Consider the following 21,591-nt stretch of genomic DNA (forward strand, 5'->3'; position numbering starts at 1 on the left):
AAATTTGGCATTCTTATGAAAACCTATTCGGGTGACTGTGCAGTGTGTCTTTTTAATTGGTTCGGAGGTGGGGAGGGAGGGATTTGCCGTGGTCCGGGTTGGGGAAATTGATGTTTTTTGTGTGGCTTCTTTTTAAAGAAAAGAAAGAAAAAGAGAGAAAGAAATCTCCTGACTTTCTGGACTTCTTTTTTTTTTCCCTCCTTCTCCTCCCCTCCCTAGGTTTCGCCAGTCCTTCCGGTTGGAGAGTTCTCCGAGCCATTTGTACACTTCATCACTCAGTGGTGAGCTCAGTTTGCAAACATACCGTGCCCTCAATGTAAATGCTACATGCCATTAACTCCGCTGCTCCGCGAGACCTTCTGGCTCGCCCCGCTTCCTTGCCGAGACAGGAGGGACTTGGGGGCCCTGGGCAGATGGGCCAGCAAAGCTCAAGAAATGGTTGAAATTATGTAAACGTTATTTACACACAGAGTCATGAATGTACTTCAGAGGGTTTTCCCCTTTTAATAAGCTGCTGAGGGGCAGGGAACCTCCTTAAGGGAGGGAATGTTGCTTCTAAGATCATTATTATTATTAGCTAAAAGGGGGAAATAATTTTAGAGAACCATTTTGAAAAAACACCTGCACCTTATTTTTGTTGTTTATGTAGTCTCAGGTTGCTTTTAAGGCCTTAGAGAATAAAGCCATCAATTTACGATATTTATTGAGTGTTAACTACGTGCAGAACAGTACGGGGCACCTGGGAGGGTAAGATACAACAGAATTAGCAGATACGAGTGCTGAAGAGTGGTCAGAGAGCCGTGCAGTTTTCCTAGTCTCAGTTAACAGCAGCTGCTGGGGCGCCCCTCCCACCCGCCCCCCAAACTCCCCACTTACGGAGTGAGCGCTCGTCCTTCTGCGGACCCTTTGGAGGAATCCTGCCACCCCTTTCCTGCAGAATTGTTCAATCAGTGGTATTTTTTGAGCGCTTACTGTGTTCAGAGAACTGTACTAAGCGCTTGGGAGAGTCCAATAGAATGGAGTTGGTAGACACGGTCTGGGGTAGGTACAAGATAATCAGGTTGGACACAGTCCATGTCTCGCGTTTGGTCACAGCTTTAATCACCTTTTCCCAGATGAGGGAACTGAGGCTCAGAGAAGTGAAGTGACTTGCCCATGATCACACAGCAGACAAGTGGCGGATTCGGAATTAGAACCCAGGTCCTTCTGACTCCCAGGCCCAAGCTGTAGCCATTAGGCCACTCTGCTTCTCTTGAGGGAGCCGGCTTTCTGGTGTGGGGAAAGGAGGGCGGGTGGGCTCCCTCAGTATTTCACTGGTAGAAAAGGATTAAGGGGAACCTGTGCAGTGGCCTGATGCAGTGGGAAGACCTCCAGAGGGATTGAGACTGTGAGCCCCACATGGGACAGGGATGGTGTCCAGCCTGACTAGCTTGTATCTACCCCAGCACTTAGTGTAGTGCCTGGCACATAGTATGCACTTAACAAATGCCAGCATTATTATTTAAAATCCACATGAAATGCCTCGTGGATTTTTAAGGCGTTTTTACATTTTGGAACATCCACATAGGATACCCTGAAAGGGCCCCAAGCTCTTAAGAGCGTGAATCTGGCAACAAGCTCGCTGTGGGCAGGGAATGTGTCTGTTTATTGTGTACTGTCTTATCCCAAGTACTTAGTACAGTGCTCTGCACACAGTAAGTGCTTAATAAATATGAATGAAGGAATTAATCCATCCGAGGCCTAGGGGGGAAGCCCACTGGTTCTGATGCCACACAGAAGCCTGTGATCGGCCTCATCGATCCTGCAGCAGAGAAACTGCAGGCAGGCCAAGTGTTATAGAGACAGAGGGAGGGATAACCTGTGTTGAAATTTCCACAGATGTCAAGCTGAACCATAAATGATAGTGTGTAATAGCCTTGTTTCCCCAAGAGATCCAGCTACTTGGGTATGTCAGATTAGGACTGTTACCAAACCCACTATGCAGACAGCTTGAATTACTTGCTAATGGGGGCATTATTTGAGAGGTGCATATGGTTATTTATAGAGAAGGCAAATGGCCCTCCGTGTCATTAATGGCTCATAACTACGGTTCTTGTTTACCTCATAATCATTTCGGGTTTGATCACAGAATCGTAATATCATTGGTGAATATGGCAGTACATAGTGACGGTTTTCTTGTCTGCGTTCCAGATTGCTTTAACGGAGAATGGTATGTTAGGCCTAGGTTCTAATGATGCCAGGCAGGCCAAAGAAGCAACAGAACGTCATTTTGACCTTTTCCCTGAAGTTCTGTTGGTAAAAAAAATTTGGTCACCTTGCAGGCAGGGCCTCAGGGGCTCTCTTCATTTCCCCATAGTGGACACCGATGATCTGTTATCTGTCCAAGTGCCTGCCACATAATAAGCACTTTTAGGATAGCGTTATTATTATCACTCTTCATGCAGCTAAGCACTGCCCATTATATGATGCTAATGGTATTAACTATGTTCTAATAATATTTTGTGTTTACCCCAGTGCTTAGCGTGTTGTAAGCTCTTAAACAAATACCGCAATTGTTGTTGTTGGGGTTACTATTATTTGGCAAAGAATGACACAACATATATAGATGGGAAATGTTAGTTTTGGAACAACTCTGTAATGAATTATCAACTTGTAGCCAAAATAAGTGAAACTCAGGACAGACAATGGGTAATAACCCATTTTTGTAATTTAGTGTTTTACCTAGACTTCTGACCATTTTTTAAATGGTATCTGTTAAGCACTTACTATGTAGCAGGCACTGTATTAAGCGCTGGGCTGGATACAAGGATAATCCCATTGGACCCAATCCAGGGCTTCATCCCCATTTTTGATATGAGGTAACTGAGGCACCGAGAAGTCAAGTGACTTGCCCAAAGTCACACAGCATTCAGTCGTATTTATTGAGCACTTGAGCACTTATGTGTAGAGCACTGTACTAAGTTCTTGGAAAGTACAGTACAGCAATAAAGAGAGACAATCCCTGCCCACGATGGGCTCACAGTCTAGAAGAGGGGCCAGACGAGCAGTGGAGTTGGGATTCAAACCCAGGTCCTTCTAACTCCCAGGCTTGTGTTCTTTCCACTAGGCCATGTTGCTTCTCTGATTTATGTATTACTTGTGAAGCTAAATAATAATGGAGTGAGGTGCTTTCTCAGTTGACTCCACCCTTGTCTTAGTGCCTACCTTCTGAAGTTAAAAAGATCCTCCCCCATGGAAGACACTGAGGGGCAAACCAGAAAGAACATATTGCTTTTTTATTTAGACAGAAAAAACTCATGTAAACTCATTCTTCATCTGCTTTGCAGAATCTTACAAAAAATGACTTTGGCTTTTCAGAATACTTGGTTTGGTGGCAACACCACTATTCAAATAAGAATGGTGGTAGAAGTATCAGTGATAGTATTTATTAAGGCCTTCCTGTGTGCAGAGCAGCACGCTAAGCACTGGGTTTGAAGAGTACATGGGTGGGAATTAGATCCAGCCTCTGCTCCTCAAGGGCTCCCAATCTAAGTATGCAGTCGAAGGGTAAAAGACAGACATCAGCCAGGATTTTCAATCAATTGGTCAATCATATTTACTGAGCATTTACTAAGTGCAGAGCACTGTACTAAGCGCTTGGGAGAGTGCAGAAATAGCAGACATGTTCCCTGCCCATAACAAGCTTACAGTCTAGTGCGGGAGACAGATTTTAGTATAAATACTGATTTAACACTGATTCTTACATTTCTTCAGGGAGAAGCAGCGTGGCCTAGTGGAAAGAGCCCAGGCCTGAGAGTCAGGGAGCAGGGGATTTAATCCCAGCTCTGCCGCTTGTCTGCTTTGTGACCTTGGGTGCAATACTTCACTTTTCTGGGCCTCAGTTTCCTCATCTGCGAAATGGAGGACCTGTTATCCCTTCTACTTTGACTGGAAGCCCAACGTGGGATCTGATGATCTTGTATTCGTTCATTCATTCAGTCGTACTTATTGAGCGCTTACTGTGTATAGAACACTGTACTAAGCACTTGGGAAGTACAAATTGGCAACATATAGAGATGGTCCCTACCCAACAACAGGCTCACAGTCTAGAAGGGGGAGACAAACAACAAAAAAAAACAAGTAGATGGATGTATCTGCCCCAGCACTTAGTACAATGTTTGGTACATAGTAGCAAATGACAGATGAGGTAGTGTTTGGCAAATACATTATTATCATCATCATCATCATTATCATTATTATTTGAAGTTCATTTAAATTCTAGGGAAAGGGGTGCAAACATTTTCTTCAAGATGATGAAGCCATTGAAGTCAATGGCTAAGAAATACTTGTTGTTATTTCCCCCAGCATGAGGAAGCAGCCAAAAGAAAGACCAGCCCCTGAGGATTTGATGGTAAGTGCATTTTGTTATGCTATTTATTAAGCAGTTCCTACATGCTAAGCCCTGGGCTAAGCACCGGGGCGGTTTGGAAGTGATCAGATCAGTGACCGGCTGTGCCCCAAATTGGGACCACAGTCTAAAAGAACGTTAAATGAAAGTGTCAACACCACTGGCAACATTAAGGAACTGAGTTGGCTCATTCTTCCTGTGTCAGAGTAATTTGGCGAGGCCTCGGGTTACACATGGGTTGTATTCATTCATTCATTCATTCAATCAATCGTATTTATTGAGCACTTACTGTGTGCAGAGCACTGTACTAAGCGCTTGGGAAGTACAAGTTGACAACATATAGAGACAGTCCCTACCCAACAGTGGGCTCACAGTCTAGAAGGGGGAGACAGAGAACAGAACAAAACAAAACATATTAACAAAATAAAATAAATAGAATAAATATGTACAAATAGAATAAATAGAGTAATAAATACATACAAACATATATACAGGTGCTGTGGGGAGGGGAAGGAGGTGAGGCGGGGGGATGGAGGGAGGAGGAGGGGGAGAGGAAGGAAGGGGCTTAGTCTGGGAAGGCCTCCTGGAGGAGGTGAGCTCTCAGTAGGGCCTTGAAGGGAGGAAGAGAGCTAGCTTGGCGGATGTGCGGAGGGAGGGCATTCCAGGCCAGGGGAGTGAGGAGGGCCGGTGTCGACGGCGGGACAGGTGAGAACGAGGCACGGTGAGGAGATTAGTGGCAGAGGAGCGGAGTGTGCGGGCTGGGCTGTAAAAGGAGAGAAGGGAGGTGAGGTAGGAGGGGGCGAGGTGATGGAGAGCCTTGAAGCCCAGGGTGAGGAGTTGTAGTAGGAGTAGTCTGGCATTTGTGGAACACCCACTAGATGCACTGTAATAAGCGCTCGGGAGAGTACAGGAACTGAACCGGTGCTCAGCTTTCTCTCAGGATGGGTAGAAATTACATGGAAACTTTCTTTTTCCTCTATCGGCAATAATAATAATAATTTTACATTAAGCACTTACTATGTGTCAAGCGCCATTCTAAGTGCTGGGGTAGATACAAGATCATCAGGTTAGACACAGTCCCCAACCCCCATGGGGCTCACACTTTTAATCCTCATTTTACAGATGAGGGAATTGAGGCCCAGAGAAGTGAAGTGACTTGCCCAAGGTCACACAGCAGACAAGTGGCAGAGCCGGGATTAGAACGCATGACCTTCTGATTGCCAGACCCGTGCTCTTAAGAAAACCAACAAGCAAAAAAATCATTTTCAGAGCCTCCATCGAGGCAATATCACTTCATTTTTAATCGATATTTTTGAGATCCCCTGTATAGAGTATCGCTTTTCAGGTTTTTTGTTTGGTTTGTTTTTAAAAAAACAAAACAAAACAAAAAAACCATTTTGAAGCCTAATGCAAAGGTATTTCAGTGGCCTGGTCCGAGGATTACAACTTAATGTAGGTCATTCTTTGTCATCATTCGCCACTGTCACCTTTTGAAAAATCTAAAGATTGGAAACAGAGGAGATGGTCAGTGAATGAAGGTTTCTAATGAAATTCTTCAGGAAATTTCTAATGCAGTATAGGTTTGTCCTACACTTGTGTGGAATGAGATGAGATTGGCTGCAAAAGATCAAGTTAATGTGTATCTTTGGTGTTTTCCGAGAAAGAGGCCACTGATATGAGGCTTAAGTGCTGTATTCTCAGCTCCGAGGCAGCCTCCTTTGATCGGAAATGACAGTTCTTAGTCAAGCGGCGAAAGGAGCAGGGATGGGCCCAGGCAATTCCCAAATGGTCATTTATTTCGTGCAGATTGTTGATTTGACAATGCGCAAGCTGTTAGAATAACGTTAGCATCGAGCATTAGTAAATAATAATTATGGTCCACTCCTTGTAATGTTTCACACCCCATTCCCCGTCTTGCGAGTGATGCCGCCACAGTAATTCCCCCTAAATGTTCTTATCTTTAAAAAAGAAAAACCTCTCAAAACCACTTGGTGCTTTTTTGTTCCCTGAGCTTTCCCCTAATGAACATCCCTCCAAACACAGCAGCCAACCAACCTGACATATCTCCGTCTGGAAATGAAATATTTCCCCTCTCCTCTTTCGTTTGTATCACGGCCTGCCCTTCGGGAAAGTAATTATCCCTGCCCAGAGCCTCCCAGGGGAACAAAATCTCCAAATTCGGGTTTGGAGATGAACCCCCAAAGCTCGACGATTTGTAGCGCTAACAGGCTTTCTGCCTAGGGTGATACTGACCCTTTTTCCTTTTATTTTATTTTTTTTTTTGCAGGGGGGGTTGTGGTGCTGGTGGTGGTGGTGGTGGTGGTTTGTCATCTTTCGATGGTTGGAAAATTCTTGCCGTTCGTCACATCTGAGAAAACTTGGAACAGGTTCTAGAGATGGAGACCCATTTACCTTGTGCATTATTATGCCATGGCTGGGTAGCTTAGCTATTAAAACAAAGGAATAGGGTTTCAGAAAACAGATATCTGTTTGTAAACGTGTCTCTCCATGATGCAATGAGTTGGCCTACGTATAAATAAAACATCTGCCCGTCACACGTCCACCCATAAATATACATGTGTATCTTTTCTGTGGCAGGACACCACTCCGGGGTGTTCAGCCATAAAGACGAGGCCAAAGGGTGAGTACTTTCAGGGCCTCACAAGCATGTATAAATATATCTAGGAAGATATATAGAGCAAGATAGATCTCTTTACAACTACACACCCTGGCGGGTGCTGTTCTACTTTAGTTTTCTCTTAATAAATATCAATAAATCAATAAAGTCTAATGAAAGATATGGGCACAGTGGGCAATGTCCTTTACTTACTATTTAACGGTATTTCCGGCACTGCTCACCACCGCCTCATAAGAGGGGGCCCTCACCTGTTCTGAGGGGGGCCGGGGAGAGGGTGGACCCTTGGTCATGAAATCTGCGGGGCCTTTGAAGATTGGGAGCCAAATAATAACAATAAGTATGGTACTTGTTAAGCTCTTGCTGTATGCCAAAGCACCATTCTGAGCACTGCGGGGATACAAGTTAATCAGGTTGATCACAGTTCCTGTCCCACCTGGGGCTCACACTCTTACTCCCCATTTTCCAGATGAGGGAACTGAGGCCCAGAGAGGTGAAGTGACTTGCCCAAGATCACACAGCAGACAAGTGGTGGAGTGGGGAATCCAGGTCGTTCTGTCTCCCAGGCCCGGGCTCTAGCCTCTAAGCCGCACTACTTCTCAACTGGGCCCGGCTCCTGTCTGAAGGTGCAGGAGAGGAGGGGGGTTCATATTCTGGGACCCCATCCTGCCTATCAGTAGTTTCCATTGTTCTTTTCCATCTCCACCGACCCAGAATGCGAGCCTCTCCTAAGCGGACCTCCGTTTTAGAGTCATTTTCTCCTAAGTAGCCTCAGGGGGGCAAGGCCCCCGTAAGGAATAGACAAAGCAGACCCCAACTCTGGGGACGGGGGAAACTTCAGGCAGCCAGACAGTGACACGGTTCACCCAGCCCAGCTGATTGGTCCATCATTGGGATTTGTTGAGCACTTAACTGTGTGCAGAGCACTGTACAGACTGGTTGGGAGAGGACAGAGTTGGTTAGACACGTGCCCTGCCCTCAAGGAGCTCACAGTTATGTTTCCAGCTCTGTGTGTGGAAAGCAGGTCATTATGGCTCCAAGACCAGAGGATTGATGGGTAAGGTGGGCTCTTAGTACACTCAGGTGTAAAGGAAAGATCAGCAGCAGAGAGTTAAGATTAAGAGGAGAGATTCGGGCTTGAGTCCTGCAGCACGGCCAGTGGACAGAGCCCAGGCCTGGAAGTCAGAAGGACCAGGGTTCTCATCCCGCCTCTGCTACTGTCTGCTATGTGACTCTGGGCAAGTCACTTCACTTCTCTGGGCCTCAGTTACCTCATCTGTGAAATGGGACACAGACTGTGCCCAAGCTGATTAGCTTGTATCGACCCCAGTGCTTAATACAGTGCCTGGCCCATAGTAAGTGCTTAACAAATGCCGTTTAAAAAGAGAGAGAGAGAGAGACAGACAACTGGCCCTTCTTTGGGTTGAGCTCAGTGATTCCCAGGGAGACTGAGTGAGTTGGAATCAGTTGGGAAGCAGCATAGCCTAGTGGAAAGAACCTGAGCCTGGAAGTCAGAAGACCTGGGATCTAATTGCAGCCCTACCAGTTACCTCTTTTCTAGCCTTGAGCAAGTCACTTCACTTCTAAGGGCCTTAGCTTCTTCATCTGTAAAATGGGGAATCAATACCTGTTCTCCCTCTTAGTAAGACTGTAGGCTCCATGTGGGATGGGGACTGTGTCTGATCTGATTAGCATGTATCTTCCCCAGCGCTTGGTACAGTGCCTGGCACATAGTAAGCACTTAACAGATTCCACAATGACGATTATTCTGATCAGACCACACTGGGGATGGTGCCAAGGAGCAATAGTCATTCCAATAAGACTCCTAGCCCAGGGAGGTCAGGGGAGGCAGGGAGAGGTGGTCCAGCTCACCCAACCCCAACCCTGCTTAACAAATACTTTTTAAAAAACCTAAAACAACACCTACAGGGCCATAGAAACCAACTTTGTTGTCTTAAAGAACATCAACAGTATTCTTTAGCAAACCTTCATCCTTCTCTAGAAAAGCCAAAACTCTAGCCGCTTCCTGTAGGGACCGGGACTGAGGACCACCGGGTATGTAGTCAAGTCCCACTAGTGGCTTTAAGTGTCACTGGCTGACAAACTTTCCTGGCCCAGGTGCTGAAAGTACCTAGAAATTGTCAGGAAATTTAGGCCCAAACAAGAGGGAGGTAAATTGGCAAGTTGGTGGACATGTATTAAAGCCGGGCGGTGGGAACTAGGTAGGCCAATATCAATTCATTGTATTTACTGAGCACTTACTGTGTGCAGAGTGCTATACTAAAGCACTTGGAAGAGTCCAGTAGAACAATAAATCAGGCACATTCCCTGCTCTCAAAGAGCTTACAGTCTAGAGGGGGAAACAGACATTAATAGAAATAAATTACAGCTGCATGCCTAAGTGCTGAGGGAGGGGTGAATGAAGAGAGCAAATAGGGGTGACGCAGAAGTGGGTGGGAGAAGAAATACTTATATTTTACAATCATCTTATTTATAGAAATCCCAAATAGAAATCGAGAGAAACAAATCTGTAGGAAAATCCATATAACAATCACGATGTTTGTTAAGCGCTCTTTATGTGCCAGATAGGTAGAAGTTAATCATCTGGGACTCACAGGAAGGAAATGGGTATTGAATCCTCATTTTACAGATGAGAGAACTGAGGCTCAGGTAAGGGAAATGACCTGCCCAAGGACACACAGCAAGTAAGTGGCAGAGCTGGGATTAGAACCCAGGTCCTCTTGACTCCTAGGCCTGTGCTCTTTCCACTAGGCCAGACTACTGCTTCCAGGGTGGGTGCCCCAGACTTTAGGAGAGACTCTGAGCAAAGAAAAGTTACAGGCAAAACAGCCCAGTCTGGTCTCTGCCTCCCAGGTAGAAGCAGAGGTGTTGGGGCCACAGAAAGGAAGGAGCAAGATATTACAACGGATTCATTGTTTACATGGACAGCTGGCTCCTTGAGAAAAACTGTATGGCTTAGTGGAAAGAGCATGGGCTTGGGAGTTGGAAGTCATGGATTCTAATGCCGACTCCACCACTTGTCAACTGTGACTTTGGGCAAGTCACCTAACTTCCCTGTGCCTCAGTTGCCTCATCTGTAAAATGGGGATTGAGACTGTGAGCCCCACGTGGGACAACCTGATTACCCTGTATCTATCCCAGCACTTAAAACAGTACTTGGCACATAGTAAGCACTTAACAAATACCATGATTATTGTTATTATTATTATTATGTCTGTCTCCCCCTCTAGACTGTGAGCTCATTGTGGGCAGAGATTGTGTCTGTTATATTGTTCTATTGTCCTTTACTGAGGACTTAGTACAGTGCTTTGCACAGAGTAAGTGCTCAGTAAATACAGTTGAATGGTGAATATGGCGGTGGCCCAGCCCAGCTGCTCCCTTAGCCCGTCCTTCTGAAATGGAAGGAAGGAAACAAACCCCTTTGTCTGAAATAGGAAAGGCGAAGTGCTGTCATCCCCAAACGGCCAAGGAGGCAGAGCCAGCTTCAGGCAATACCAAGAGAGGCAGCCACCTCAAAGGGTCCATGGTGGGGGCGATTATGGATCGGCTTCCGCAGGCTATCACTTGTCAATCTGTGGGTCAACACACCGTGCGGGGCCTCCCAGGTGTCTGGCTGGCTAGTAGCCGCCGTCCAGAAAGGGTCGAGGGCGGGCAGCAAATTCTTAAAACCGGCGCTGTTTATGGAGTCCTGTGGGGGGAAGGACATAAATGAATGAATCAATCAATCAATCCATCAATGGTATTTACTGAGCACTTGCTGCATGCAGAGCATTGTACTGAGCGCTTGGGAGAGTGCAATAGAACAGAGTCAGTGTGGCTTAGTGGCAAGAGCATGGGCTTGGGAGTCAGAAGACATGGGTTCTAATCCTGGCTCCGCCATTTGTCTGCTGTGTGACCTGTGCAAGCTACTTAACTTCTCTGTGCCTCAGTTACCTCATCTGTAAAATGGGGAATAAGATGGTAAGCCCCACATGGGACAACGTGATTACCTTGTATCTACCCCAGCGCTTAGAACAGAGCTTGGCACATAGTAAGTGCTTAACAAATACCATCATTATTATTATTATTATTATTATTATTATTATTGTTAATATAGACAGGTTCCCTGGCCACAGTGGATCTATTCATCTGTTTAAGTTGTAAACTGATCAAAAGTGTTTGCGGCTGGGATTCACATCCTAACCATGTCTGGAAATGTATGGTGGGGGAAGTCAGGGGCTGTCACATCTTTCAAGCTGACCAGATGGGAACAAGAGTTGGATTGGTCCCCTGCAGACCAGAAGCTCCTTGTGGGCAGGGAGCGCATCTCCCAACTCCATTTTATTGGACTTTCCCCATGTCTGCCTCCCCCACTAAACTGTAAACTCCTTAACTGTGAACTCTTTCTTTGCTGCATTCTCGAAGCTCTTATTTCAGTGCTCTGCAAATGGTAAGCGCTCAATAAATACCATTGATTGCTTGATTGATCCCTAGAGCAGGGGTGTGATGAGGCCTTTTTCAGGACCTCCTTCTTGACTTTTCGGAATCAATCCAGAAATGTTTTGGGTTTTTTATTTCTTTGAGTGCCTACTAGGGCAGTACACCGTACTAATGAATGAATGAATACTAAGTGCTTAGGAGGGTATATTCATTCAGTCAGTAGTATTTATTGAGCAATTACTGTGGGCAGAGCACTGTAATAATAATAATAATAATTATGGTATTTGTTAAGCGCTTACTATGTGCGAAGCACTGTTGTAAGCGCTGGGGGGATACAAGGTGATCAGGTTGTCCCACATGGGGCTTACAGTCTTCATCCCCATTTTACAGATGAGGTAACTGAGGCCCAGAGAAGTTAAGTGGCTTGCCCAAGGTCACACAGCTGACAAGTGGCAGAGCGGGATTCAAACCAATACTTAATGCTTGGGAGAGTACAATGCAACAATAAATGGACACATTCCCTGCCCACAATGAGCTGACAGTCTAGAGGGGGAGACAGGATAGTAATGTGAATAAATAAGGTGAGCTGTGGCACAGGCCTTTCACCCCTCTTCTCTCCCCTTCTCCCCTCCCTCCTCACCTCCCCCCGAGGCATCCTTCATTGGGCCTTTGCCGAATTGAGTGAAAGTTGAGTCCCAGTGGGTGTGAGTGTGTATTCACAGTAACATTTACAAATTTGGCTCCGAGCATTGTCCATCTCTCTCTGCATTTAGAGTATTTTTCAGAAGCTTTCCGTGTCTAAGCTCTATTTAATGGAACCTATGCATAGTAAGTAATCAGGTCAGGAAGAAGCAGCATATCCCCTGTTTGAGATCAATCGCTGGCTAATACTTTATCTAGGCCACTTTATTATCTCATGCTGATTCCATTCCCATTCTCCTCCTCCTTTGTAGCGTGCACTTCAGCTGTGGTAAAAGTACGTATCACATACATATTAAAAACATATACCCATTCTATCTGTATGTAAATGCAGGAGACACAGCTGGATATGGCAGAGGAGTTTGATTTACTAATAGTTATTATCTGTTCTAGCTGTTCAGTGGGAAAGAGAGTTTGGGTTTTTTTTTTTCTTTTTTTCTTCCGAAAACAGGCTAGTGCAGAAATTATCTTTCTGCTGTTACTATAGTGCTCTGGTAATTGTTTAAAAAGACACTTCTCCTTGGGTTGTTAAGAGGGCCTTGCGCTTTGTGCATCTCCTCAGACATTCCAGAGCGCAGCCACCAGTAAACATTTTCCGAGGTTGCACTGTCCATCTGGGGCAGATGCAGGCAAAGCAGCTGTCAGCTACATTTTCCCTTTGAATCTGAATCTTGTCAGTGAGAAGAAATAGGAGATTGCTGGCCTAAAATGAGAAAAGTTGGGGTACATTTGTGGGAGAATTTCAGTCAAAATTAAACAATTAGATTTTTCCCTTAAGTCCAAAAATACAGCACTTTAAGTGTGTGTGGGGTGTGTGTGTGTGTGTGTGTGTGTGTGTGTGTGTTTCAATCAATCAGTAGTATTTATTGAATGCTTATTTTGTGCAAGACACTGTACTGAGCACTTGGGAGGGATAATAACAACAGAATTAACAGACACGTTCCCTGCCCATACAGGCTTACAGTATAGAAGGGGGGACAAACATTAGTATGAATAAATAAGTAACTTAAGTGCTGTGGGAATGCATATTACATATATATATTATATATAATATATAAAGTATTATATCTTTTATGTTATGTAAAACATGTATGTGTATAGAGTCAGTGGAAAGATGTGTATAGATTCAGTGGAAAGAGCTCAGGCTTGGGAGTCAGAGATCGTGGATTCTAATCCCGGCTCTGCCACTTGTCAGCTGTGTGACTTTGGGCAAGTCACTTCACTTCTCTGGGCCTCAGTTACCTCATGTGTAAAATGGGGATGAAGACTGTGAGCCCCACATAGGACAACCTGATCACCTTGTATCCCCCCAGCGCTTAGAACAGTGCTTTGCACATAGTAAGAGCTTAACAAATGCCATTATTATTATTATTATATACACACACATTTTCTCCTTGAAATGCTCCGTGTGTGAGAGGCGACGATGTTTGGAAACTACTAAACAGCAAAGCTGTTCCCGCCAAACCGGCTTGAACAGTCACTTACATTCCCCGTTGAAGTAAATGGGCACTGGGAGCTTGTCTGCCTTTTCGACATCTGTTTCGATATGGGACATTCGAATTACGTTTTAAACCAGTGTTTGTGGTTCGTCGTTGTCTCCATAATTAAGGAAGATTTCAGTAGAATTGGAGATCTTCTGAGTCACTAGAAAGGGGGTGGTCCTCCCTAGTCAGCTGTTGTCCCAGCACCCCCTGGAACGCCAGCCCCACGGTTCTGGGGTTCGGAAGCGGTGTCCTCCTCAGCGAGGCCCAGAGTTGCCACCCGAAGAGCTGCGGCGAGCTCATTCGGTACGTCGGCGATGTGCATGCTTGTGTCAGTCGTGCTTGGCTTCTCCCTGCGTGGAGACGACAGGATTTCAGATGTCCAGGACTGCCCACTGCCGTATACTGGATTTGCTCGGGCCGGGATTGTCAGCTGACCTGCCATTGCCCCAGCTGAGACTTCAACCAGTTAATGGTCGTTAAACTCGGTTTCAATTCACCGGATTGGGCTGTTGCCTGGGATGTATGTTTAGACCATGCCTAAGGGTTAGAGGGTGTTAGATACATGGCTCCTCTCCCTCCCCCCACCTACATATACATCATTTATATTCATATCCCTCTCCCCCTCTAGACTGTAAACTTGCTGTGGGCCTGAAACAGCTCTTATTTTGTACTCTCCCAGGTGCTTAGTAAAGTGCTCTGCACACAATAAGCACTCAATAAATACAATAATCATAATACTAATAATAATGATGTTATTTGTTAAGCGCTTGCTTACTATGTGCCAAGCACTGTTCTAAGTGCTAGGGGGGATACAAGGTGATCAGGTTGTCCCATGTGGGGCTCACAGTCTTAATCCCCATTTTACAGATGAAAGAACTAAGAACAGAGAAGTTAAGTGACTTGCCCAAAATCACACAGCTGACAAGTGGCGGAGCCAGGATTAGAATCCACAACCTCTGACTCCCAAACCCAGGCTCTTGCCACTAAGCAAAGCTGCTTCTCTAACTGACTGACACACCCGATTTCTACATTTTGAGAGTCAGCTGTGGGTGCAGATCGACGATGCTAATTACCCTTATCGCCCACAATAGCGGCTGGCAGTAATACAGTGGAAAACAGAAATGGCCATCTCAAAATTATCTGGGATTTTAAAATTTGGAAGGAAAGAAATCTAGGGTCGCTGGAGTTTGTTTGTGCCTCCTTGGAAGTAGGAATTCACCAGCAAGTAAGTTGATTGGGGCTTTTTAATTGCACATAATTCCAACAGTGGGCTCATGGGCTGAATGCTTGAGATCGCACTAAATCAAACAGCTTTAATTTGAGTTTTTCTTGACATGTTAACACTTCTATGTGAACAGAGAGATTATAACCCTGAAAAACAAGCTTTACTTTCCGACTCCTTAATCTTTTGACAAGACTATAACGGATAAATATTTTTTGCTCTGTGCCCACAGTACAAGAGGTAGCTACAGATAGCCCAAATCTGCCATTCCTTGATCACAATGATCTGACACTTTTCATTTCTCAGTGAGTTAAAGATAACTCTTCCTTCTCCACCCCCACCTCCAACAGCGATGTCCATTTCAGAACATTTCTTACTAGGCTGGTGACGTGGCTGTGCTAAGTGCCCTTGCCTCAGTGGGAACCTTCAAGCAGTGGAAAGGTTTGGGCAGCGTGGTCTGCTGCTTCTGAAATTAGGGACGGTGAAAGGTTATTGGAATCACCTCACACCGCCCTGTTTGCTTTACTCTAGGTTTGGCGAAGTTATGCTCTACCCATAGTAAGTGCTCAATAAAAACCACTGATTGATTGACTGAGCCGACCACTCTTCAGTTCCGTACTTAGCTGAATCAACCAATCCATCAATGGCATTTATTGAGTGCTTACTGTGTGCAGAGCACCATACTAAGCACTTGGGAGAGAACACTATAACAGAGTTGGTAGACACGTTCCCTGCCCACAGTGGGATTATCACGGGAAAGAGAAAACTGCTGCTTTTCTGTGTCCTCCCCTATACTAATTGCTGAATTTATTGTTCAGCCATCGAAAACCTCAGAGGGAGTTGTCATTGTTTTTTGGTAAATAATAATAATAATAAGCCCTTCCTATGTGCCAAACCCTGTACGAAGTACTGGGGTAGATACAGGATACTCTGGTCAGACACAGTCCCCGTCTTCCTGGGGGGTCCCAGTCTAAGAAGGAGGGACAACAGGTATCCAGTCCCCATTTTACAGATGATGAAATTGAAGCTCAGAGAGGTTAAGTAACCTACCCAGGGTCACTCAGCAGGCAAGTGGCATTTTTTACATTATTGGCACCGAGGCAGGTTCTCCAAGCCTCGAATTTTGAGTAGAAATTGTCCCCTGGGTCTGGCCTTTGGGAATGTATCAGTGTCATCAAGGAGAAACCAGGTAGAAGCATCCAGAGATGTGTTTGGCCGATACCATGGAATCCAGAACAGCTGGCACACTGAGGTGACTTTATCTCTGCTGGCATTGCCAGGGTTAAAACGGGCAGCCTGCGCCATCTCCACCACCAAATGGAGAGACACAGAAAAGCAGCGGTTTTCTCTTTCCCGCACATTCAACACCCTCTAATTCAAAGCTTCAGAACCACACCAGGACAGGGGCAAAGCTCACCCCAACTGTATGTGGCATGAACAACTCCCAAGTATGATCAGGTGGACTACAGCTTGGGGAGTGCGGGGGGCGGATAGGCCTTTGACAGCCCGGTCTCCCTGGGTTTCAGCCATTTCCTTTTCAGGTGGCAAGCTGTTTTGACCATAAGTACTGACCCTAAATAGATTTGATTCTTATAAATGATTAACTGTCCTGACCAGGAATTCCAAGGACTCAAAGGAGATTATTAGAAACCATCTATTTATAGTTGTGCCAGCTGGATTTGTTTAATGGGATGTTTACTTTTTAATTTGGAGCTGTTTTTTAGAGCAGTCTGTGGGGACTCGGGGGCCTCCCTCTTTTCTGTAATTATCGGCAGGGGCAAAACAGTGCATACAAATAACTTTAGGTACCTTTGGCCACTCGGAAGCTAAGGAATGGGAATCGAAACCTCTCAGCCTTCTTCACTATTGACCTTTTCAGAGTTTACTTAGAACAGTGCTCAGCACATAGTAAGCACTTAATAAATGCCATCATTTATTTATTTTTTTTACCTGCTCAAAGTGCTCAGTACAGTGATTTGCACACAGTTAAGTATTCAATAAATCGGATTGAACGAATTAGCTAGTGAACAAGTGCAAGACATTAGCGGGTACCTGTTTATTCTGGTTTCTAGCCAGGATTTTGGTTTTGCCACATATCTGTTCTCAAGAGAGGTGGCAGCCAGTCCAGAGGCATGTAAATAGAGGCCCTGTGTTCATTAATACAAAGGTTCCCATAAGCCCCATAGAAATGGAGCTCGGTAAACCAGTATGACCCATGTTACCCATCCCTCGAAAGAGGGGGGGTCTGGGTAACCCACATTCTTTAAGTTGGGGGGGAGAGACATGGAAATCAATTACTAATTGTACAATCAGCATGGCGTTGACCAGAATTCACCTAAGTAGGGTCCATTTTTCCCCTTAAAGAGGGCCGTGTGGAAACATTTTTAATTGGATTTTCATCGTGATTGACAGCATTTGATTATGACAGTAACTTTAGTTGGCTGGACTGTTAGAGCCTCTTGTTCCGATTTTTCCATCAAAGCTCTTTTTTTTTTCCCCGTGGCTGAATCCCCAGTAGACCCGCAGTCATTGTGAAAGAGCCTTTGAGCACCTTTGTTGTAGCCATCCCTGGTGATGAGTGGGCCCAGCTGGTAGGAGATAAGAAAATGTTCCTATCACAAAGAGCCTGTGTCTCCCATCTCTGCGGTTTCAATAATTTTAAGAGCCCCGGAAACCTGTTGAGGATTCCAAGTAGCTTTAGATGTGAAATGAGTGTTAAGTATTAGTAATCGTGAGATTAGGGCCCCGGGGACAATGGGAGATAAACAACTGCAATTAAGGCAAATCTGCCGGAGTAAACAAAATTTAGCAGAAACAGATGCCCTAACCATTTTGGGGGATTGATTGGAGGGCACCGAGGAATCGATTTTTGTCTTGTTTACACTTGCAAACCCCTGTGATAAACGGGGGAAGACTAAATATTTCATACAGCCGGATTTTAGTTAATTCTTTTCCTGCACCTCACAGTAGGCCTCCTCTTTCCTAGCAGTGACCAGGCCTGAGTTGATTCAGCGTTCACAGGGAGCAGCTAATTGTCTATGAAGGGCTCCCGTGTTTAAATGGGCTTGACAGGAATTTAAATTTTGTTTCAATCAACCCCTGTGCTCACAGCCTGCTCCAGTTTCTAATTTTTAAATTAAACATGATTTTTTTTTTCTTGGTTCCTTCTAAGTGCAGGCTGGCCTCTAGGGTTCTCAGCTCGGGCTCCTGGAGTAGACCGGGTCCCCTGCGCTAGAATGCGGGTCGACAGGCCAGCCCGCCGGCCCCAAGGAGTCGGGGCTGATGTCTCAGCTAAGAAAGCTTCTTCTTCCCAAGCCCGCTCCTCTGCCTGTGGAGAGTTTCAGAGGAGCTTCTGGCTTTAAAACGCTCCACTTCCTCCCGGGTTTTTAGGCGTTGTGTCCATTTTGCCCAGAGCGGCTGGCTTATTTGGAAACTGGGTTAAGTTCAAGGCCACAAATGAAAACAGCATTTCAGGGGGATGGAGCCTCTAGAGGCACGAGGAAGTGTCCCACGGCGGGTTAGAGGGGAACAGGACCATCCCCCATCCATCAGTTAGACTCGTGCATGGGAGCAGGACGGCACTCTCGGTGGCATCATCTTCAGAAATGAAAGACAGGTGTATATGCACGCTTGGCATGATGCCAAGGACATTGCCGTGGCTTTTCGTATTAAGGAAGCATGAGTACGTAGCATGGAGTAGTGGATAGAACACAGGCCTGGGAGTCAGAGAGTCATAACTTCTAATTCTGGCTCTGCCACCTGTCTGCTGGGTGACCTTGGGCAAGTCACTTCACTTCTCTGTGTCTCAGTTACCTCATATGTAAAATGGGGATGAGCCTCACTTGGGACAGGGACTGTGTGTCCAACTTGATTTGCTTGTGTCCACCACAGTGCTTAGTACAGTACACTGGCACTGGCACATTGTATATAATAATAATAATGGTATTTGTTAAGTGCTTAATATGTGCTAAGCACTGTTCTAAGCGCTGGGGTAGATACAAGGTAATCACGTTGTCCCACATGGGGCTCACAATCTTAATCCCCATTTTACAGATGAGGTAACTGAGGCACAGTGAAGTAAAGGGACTTGCCCAAGGTCACACAGCAGACAAGAGGCAGAGCCGGGATTAGAACACACGGCCTCTGACTCCCAAGCCTGTGCTCTGTCCATTGAGACACGCTGCCTCACATAGTGCTTAATAAATACCGTCATTATCATTATTATTATCTAGTAGGCCCAATTTCTACGCCTAGAATTTGACAACAGGGACAGGAGTCCCCTTCTTCCATGTCACATCCCAACTCCTCCTGGGCCTACCAAAAAGAGAGACCTTATGGGAAGCAATAACCCCTGCGGGGAAAAAGCCTTTATCAACAGTTAGCCATTGGTTTGGTAGCCACCCTAAGTGATGCTGAGGGCAATTGATGTTCTAGCAAATTGAGCTGAAATTGAAGGCGAATCTTTCTCTTGCAGCTTTCAGTCAGGCTGCAAGACCTTCCCCGTTATTCCGCTACGGATTCGGGAAAGGAAAGCTTCCTATTCAAATGGTGTCATACAAGCAAGACTGCACATCCGTTTGAGAAGCTGGTGGGAATGGAAATTCTGTGGAATTCTGAGATTCCACAGAAATGTCTGTTTGGAGGAGGAACATAAACCACCAGCAGCTGATGGCACTCTGGACTCTGCATCCTTAATAGAAAGCTTCACTGCAGTAAGGCTGAAAATTCCAACACTTGGAATTTTTAGGGCATATTTATCTTTCCAAAGCGCATTACCGCTCATCTTGTCCTCACAACATCCCTGAGGAGAGGGAGAAGCAGGTGTTATTAGCCCCGTTTCCAGATAAGGAAATGGGGGCCCAGAGAGGGCAAGTGATTTGCTCAAGGTCACAAAGCAAGCTCATGGGGGAACTGAGGCTAGAACCCAGATCTTCTGCCTCTCAGGCTCTCTCCGCTCCCATCCCCCTCCCACACTGGCAATCCACATAGTAATCCCAATTGGCAGACCATTCTTGTCTTTACCAACCTGCCCAGTGCTACCACAGAATGGTATAAGGAAATGTCATGAAACGTCATGAGGAGCAGCGTGGCCTCGTGGGTAGAGCATGGTCCTGGGAGTCAGAAGGACCTGGGTTCTAATCCCAACTCCGCCACTTGTCTACTGGGTGACCTGGGGCAAGCCATTTCACTTCTCTGGGCCTCTTCCCTCTTCTATAAAATGAGGATTAAGATGATTAAGACATGGACTGTATCCAACCTGATTTGTTTGTATCCACACCAGCGCTTAGTACCGTCCCTGGCACATAGTAACTGTTTAACAAATACCATAATTATTATTATTACTATTGTTATTTTTATGCTATTTAGTAGGCACCCATTTCTTATCCTGGGCACTGGCTTATCTGCATGGCTGTTTTAGATGCATATAGAAGTTTTTCAGAAACTGCATTTGATGGATATTGTGCTGGTAGTCTATCTCACCTGGCCCACAAAGACTGTTTCTTGGGTTTAAAAAACCTGTCCGGGGACAGGTAGGTAAAAGGGAAATTTGAAATCCCAGCCATCTTCAGGTGGATCCAGACCATCGATTGGGGGTGGCAAACAAAAATTCAGCAACGACTGGTTTTCAGGCTCAAAAAAGCTCTCTTTTAACTTCCTCTCAGCCACCGAGAAGGACCTAATGGCTTTGGCCTTTTATAATTCCAAACTCCATGGCACTGCTGCGTTTTCTGAAATTCCTTGTGGGTCTCATTTCACATCACGTACCAGAAAGGGTGACTCCGAGCTTGCAGTCTCTTCAGCCCAGTTCATTTGTCTGTTTTCAGCATCTTTCCAGCGTCCTTTCTGTCACTATAGGGAAAAATCATTAGTATGCTAATTGAGCCAGCCATCATTTTAACGCTGACCCTCGCTGACCTGCCTCTGCAATTTCAAGAACTATGTTTGACTTCTCTAAAAGTAACCTTAAATTCCAGCCTTGTAAGAATTCCAGAGCTGTATCCTTCACTCCTTCCCCTAATGAGGTTATGACCAAATGCTCATTATAATTGCTTTAGACTCCTTTTAATTTTCAAGCTTATTAATCATAGGAAGAGTTATTTAAAATTGCATAAATTAATCTTAGATTAAAAGCCCATCAAAGCCTCAAAACAATTAAGAATAAGTAGGATTTCCCTGGGGCAGCAAGTTTTATTTTAATATTGTAGTCAGGTGGATATCAGAACATTGAAGTACGGTAGTGATTAATGTATGAAAAATTTAAATGAGAGTTTTTAAATGGCAAATCTAAATCACATATTGACCTAACTGTAGGCTTTAACTGCATTGTCTCTCATATATTTAAACCATTTAGTAATCAACATTTTAATTACAGTGTATGTTAGCCAACCATACGACAAATAAGAATTGAACATTTTAAAGCGTTGGTGGGATGTCTGTTGTCTGACATCAACTGAGCGGTTTACAGTGAAGAGGGTGGGGAGAAGAGATAGCAGAGGACAAACTCTTGGGTGACCCCAGAGCAGAGATGGAAGCGTTGGAATCGTTCTGACGCCGGTGCTTCCGAACAACTGCCTGGGTCGGGGGAAGCTGATCTGAACCGTGACCTGCTTCCCTTTTAAGGAGATGAATTTCACAGGGGTGATTAAATTGTCATCAGAATGCTGACCTTCTCAGGTGGCCTAAACGTGGAGGGCCCACCTGCCTGATGATTTAGGTGGCACAT

At 45.3% G+C, this 21,591-nt stretch overlaps 1 protein-coding gene across 2 annotated transcripts in view; it reads left to right on the top strand.

Moving 5' to 3' along the window:
* Positions 1-21,591, top strand: part of MAP2K5 (mitogen-activated protein kinase kinase 5) — a 241,509-nt gene that overhangs the window by 202,541 nt on the left and 17,377 nt on the right. For both annotated transcript variants that reach the window (XM_038767364.1, XM_038767365.1), the window contains 2 exons: positions 220-281; positions 4,345-4,390. In XM_038767364.1, the coding sequence (XP_038623292.1) occupies positions 220-281; positions 4,345-4,390 (108 nt within the window). The remainder of the gene's footprint in view (positions 1-219; positions 282-4,344; positions 4,391-21,591) is intronic.

The sequence above is a fragment of the Tachyglossus aculeatus genome, chromosome 26 (assembly GCF_015852505.1).
Source record: "Tachyglossus aculeatus isolate mTacAcu1 chromosome 26, mTacAcu1.pri, whole genome shotgun sequence".
NCBI classification, from domain to species: Eukaryota; Metazoa; Chordata; class Mammalia; order Monotremata; family Tachyglossidae; genus Tachyglossus; species Tachyglossus aculeatus.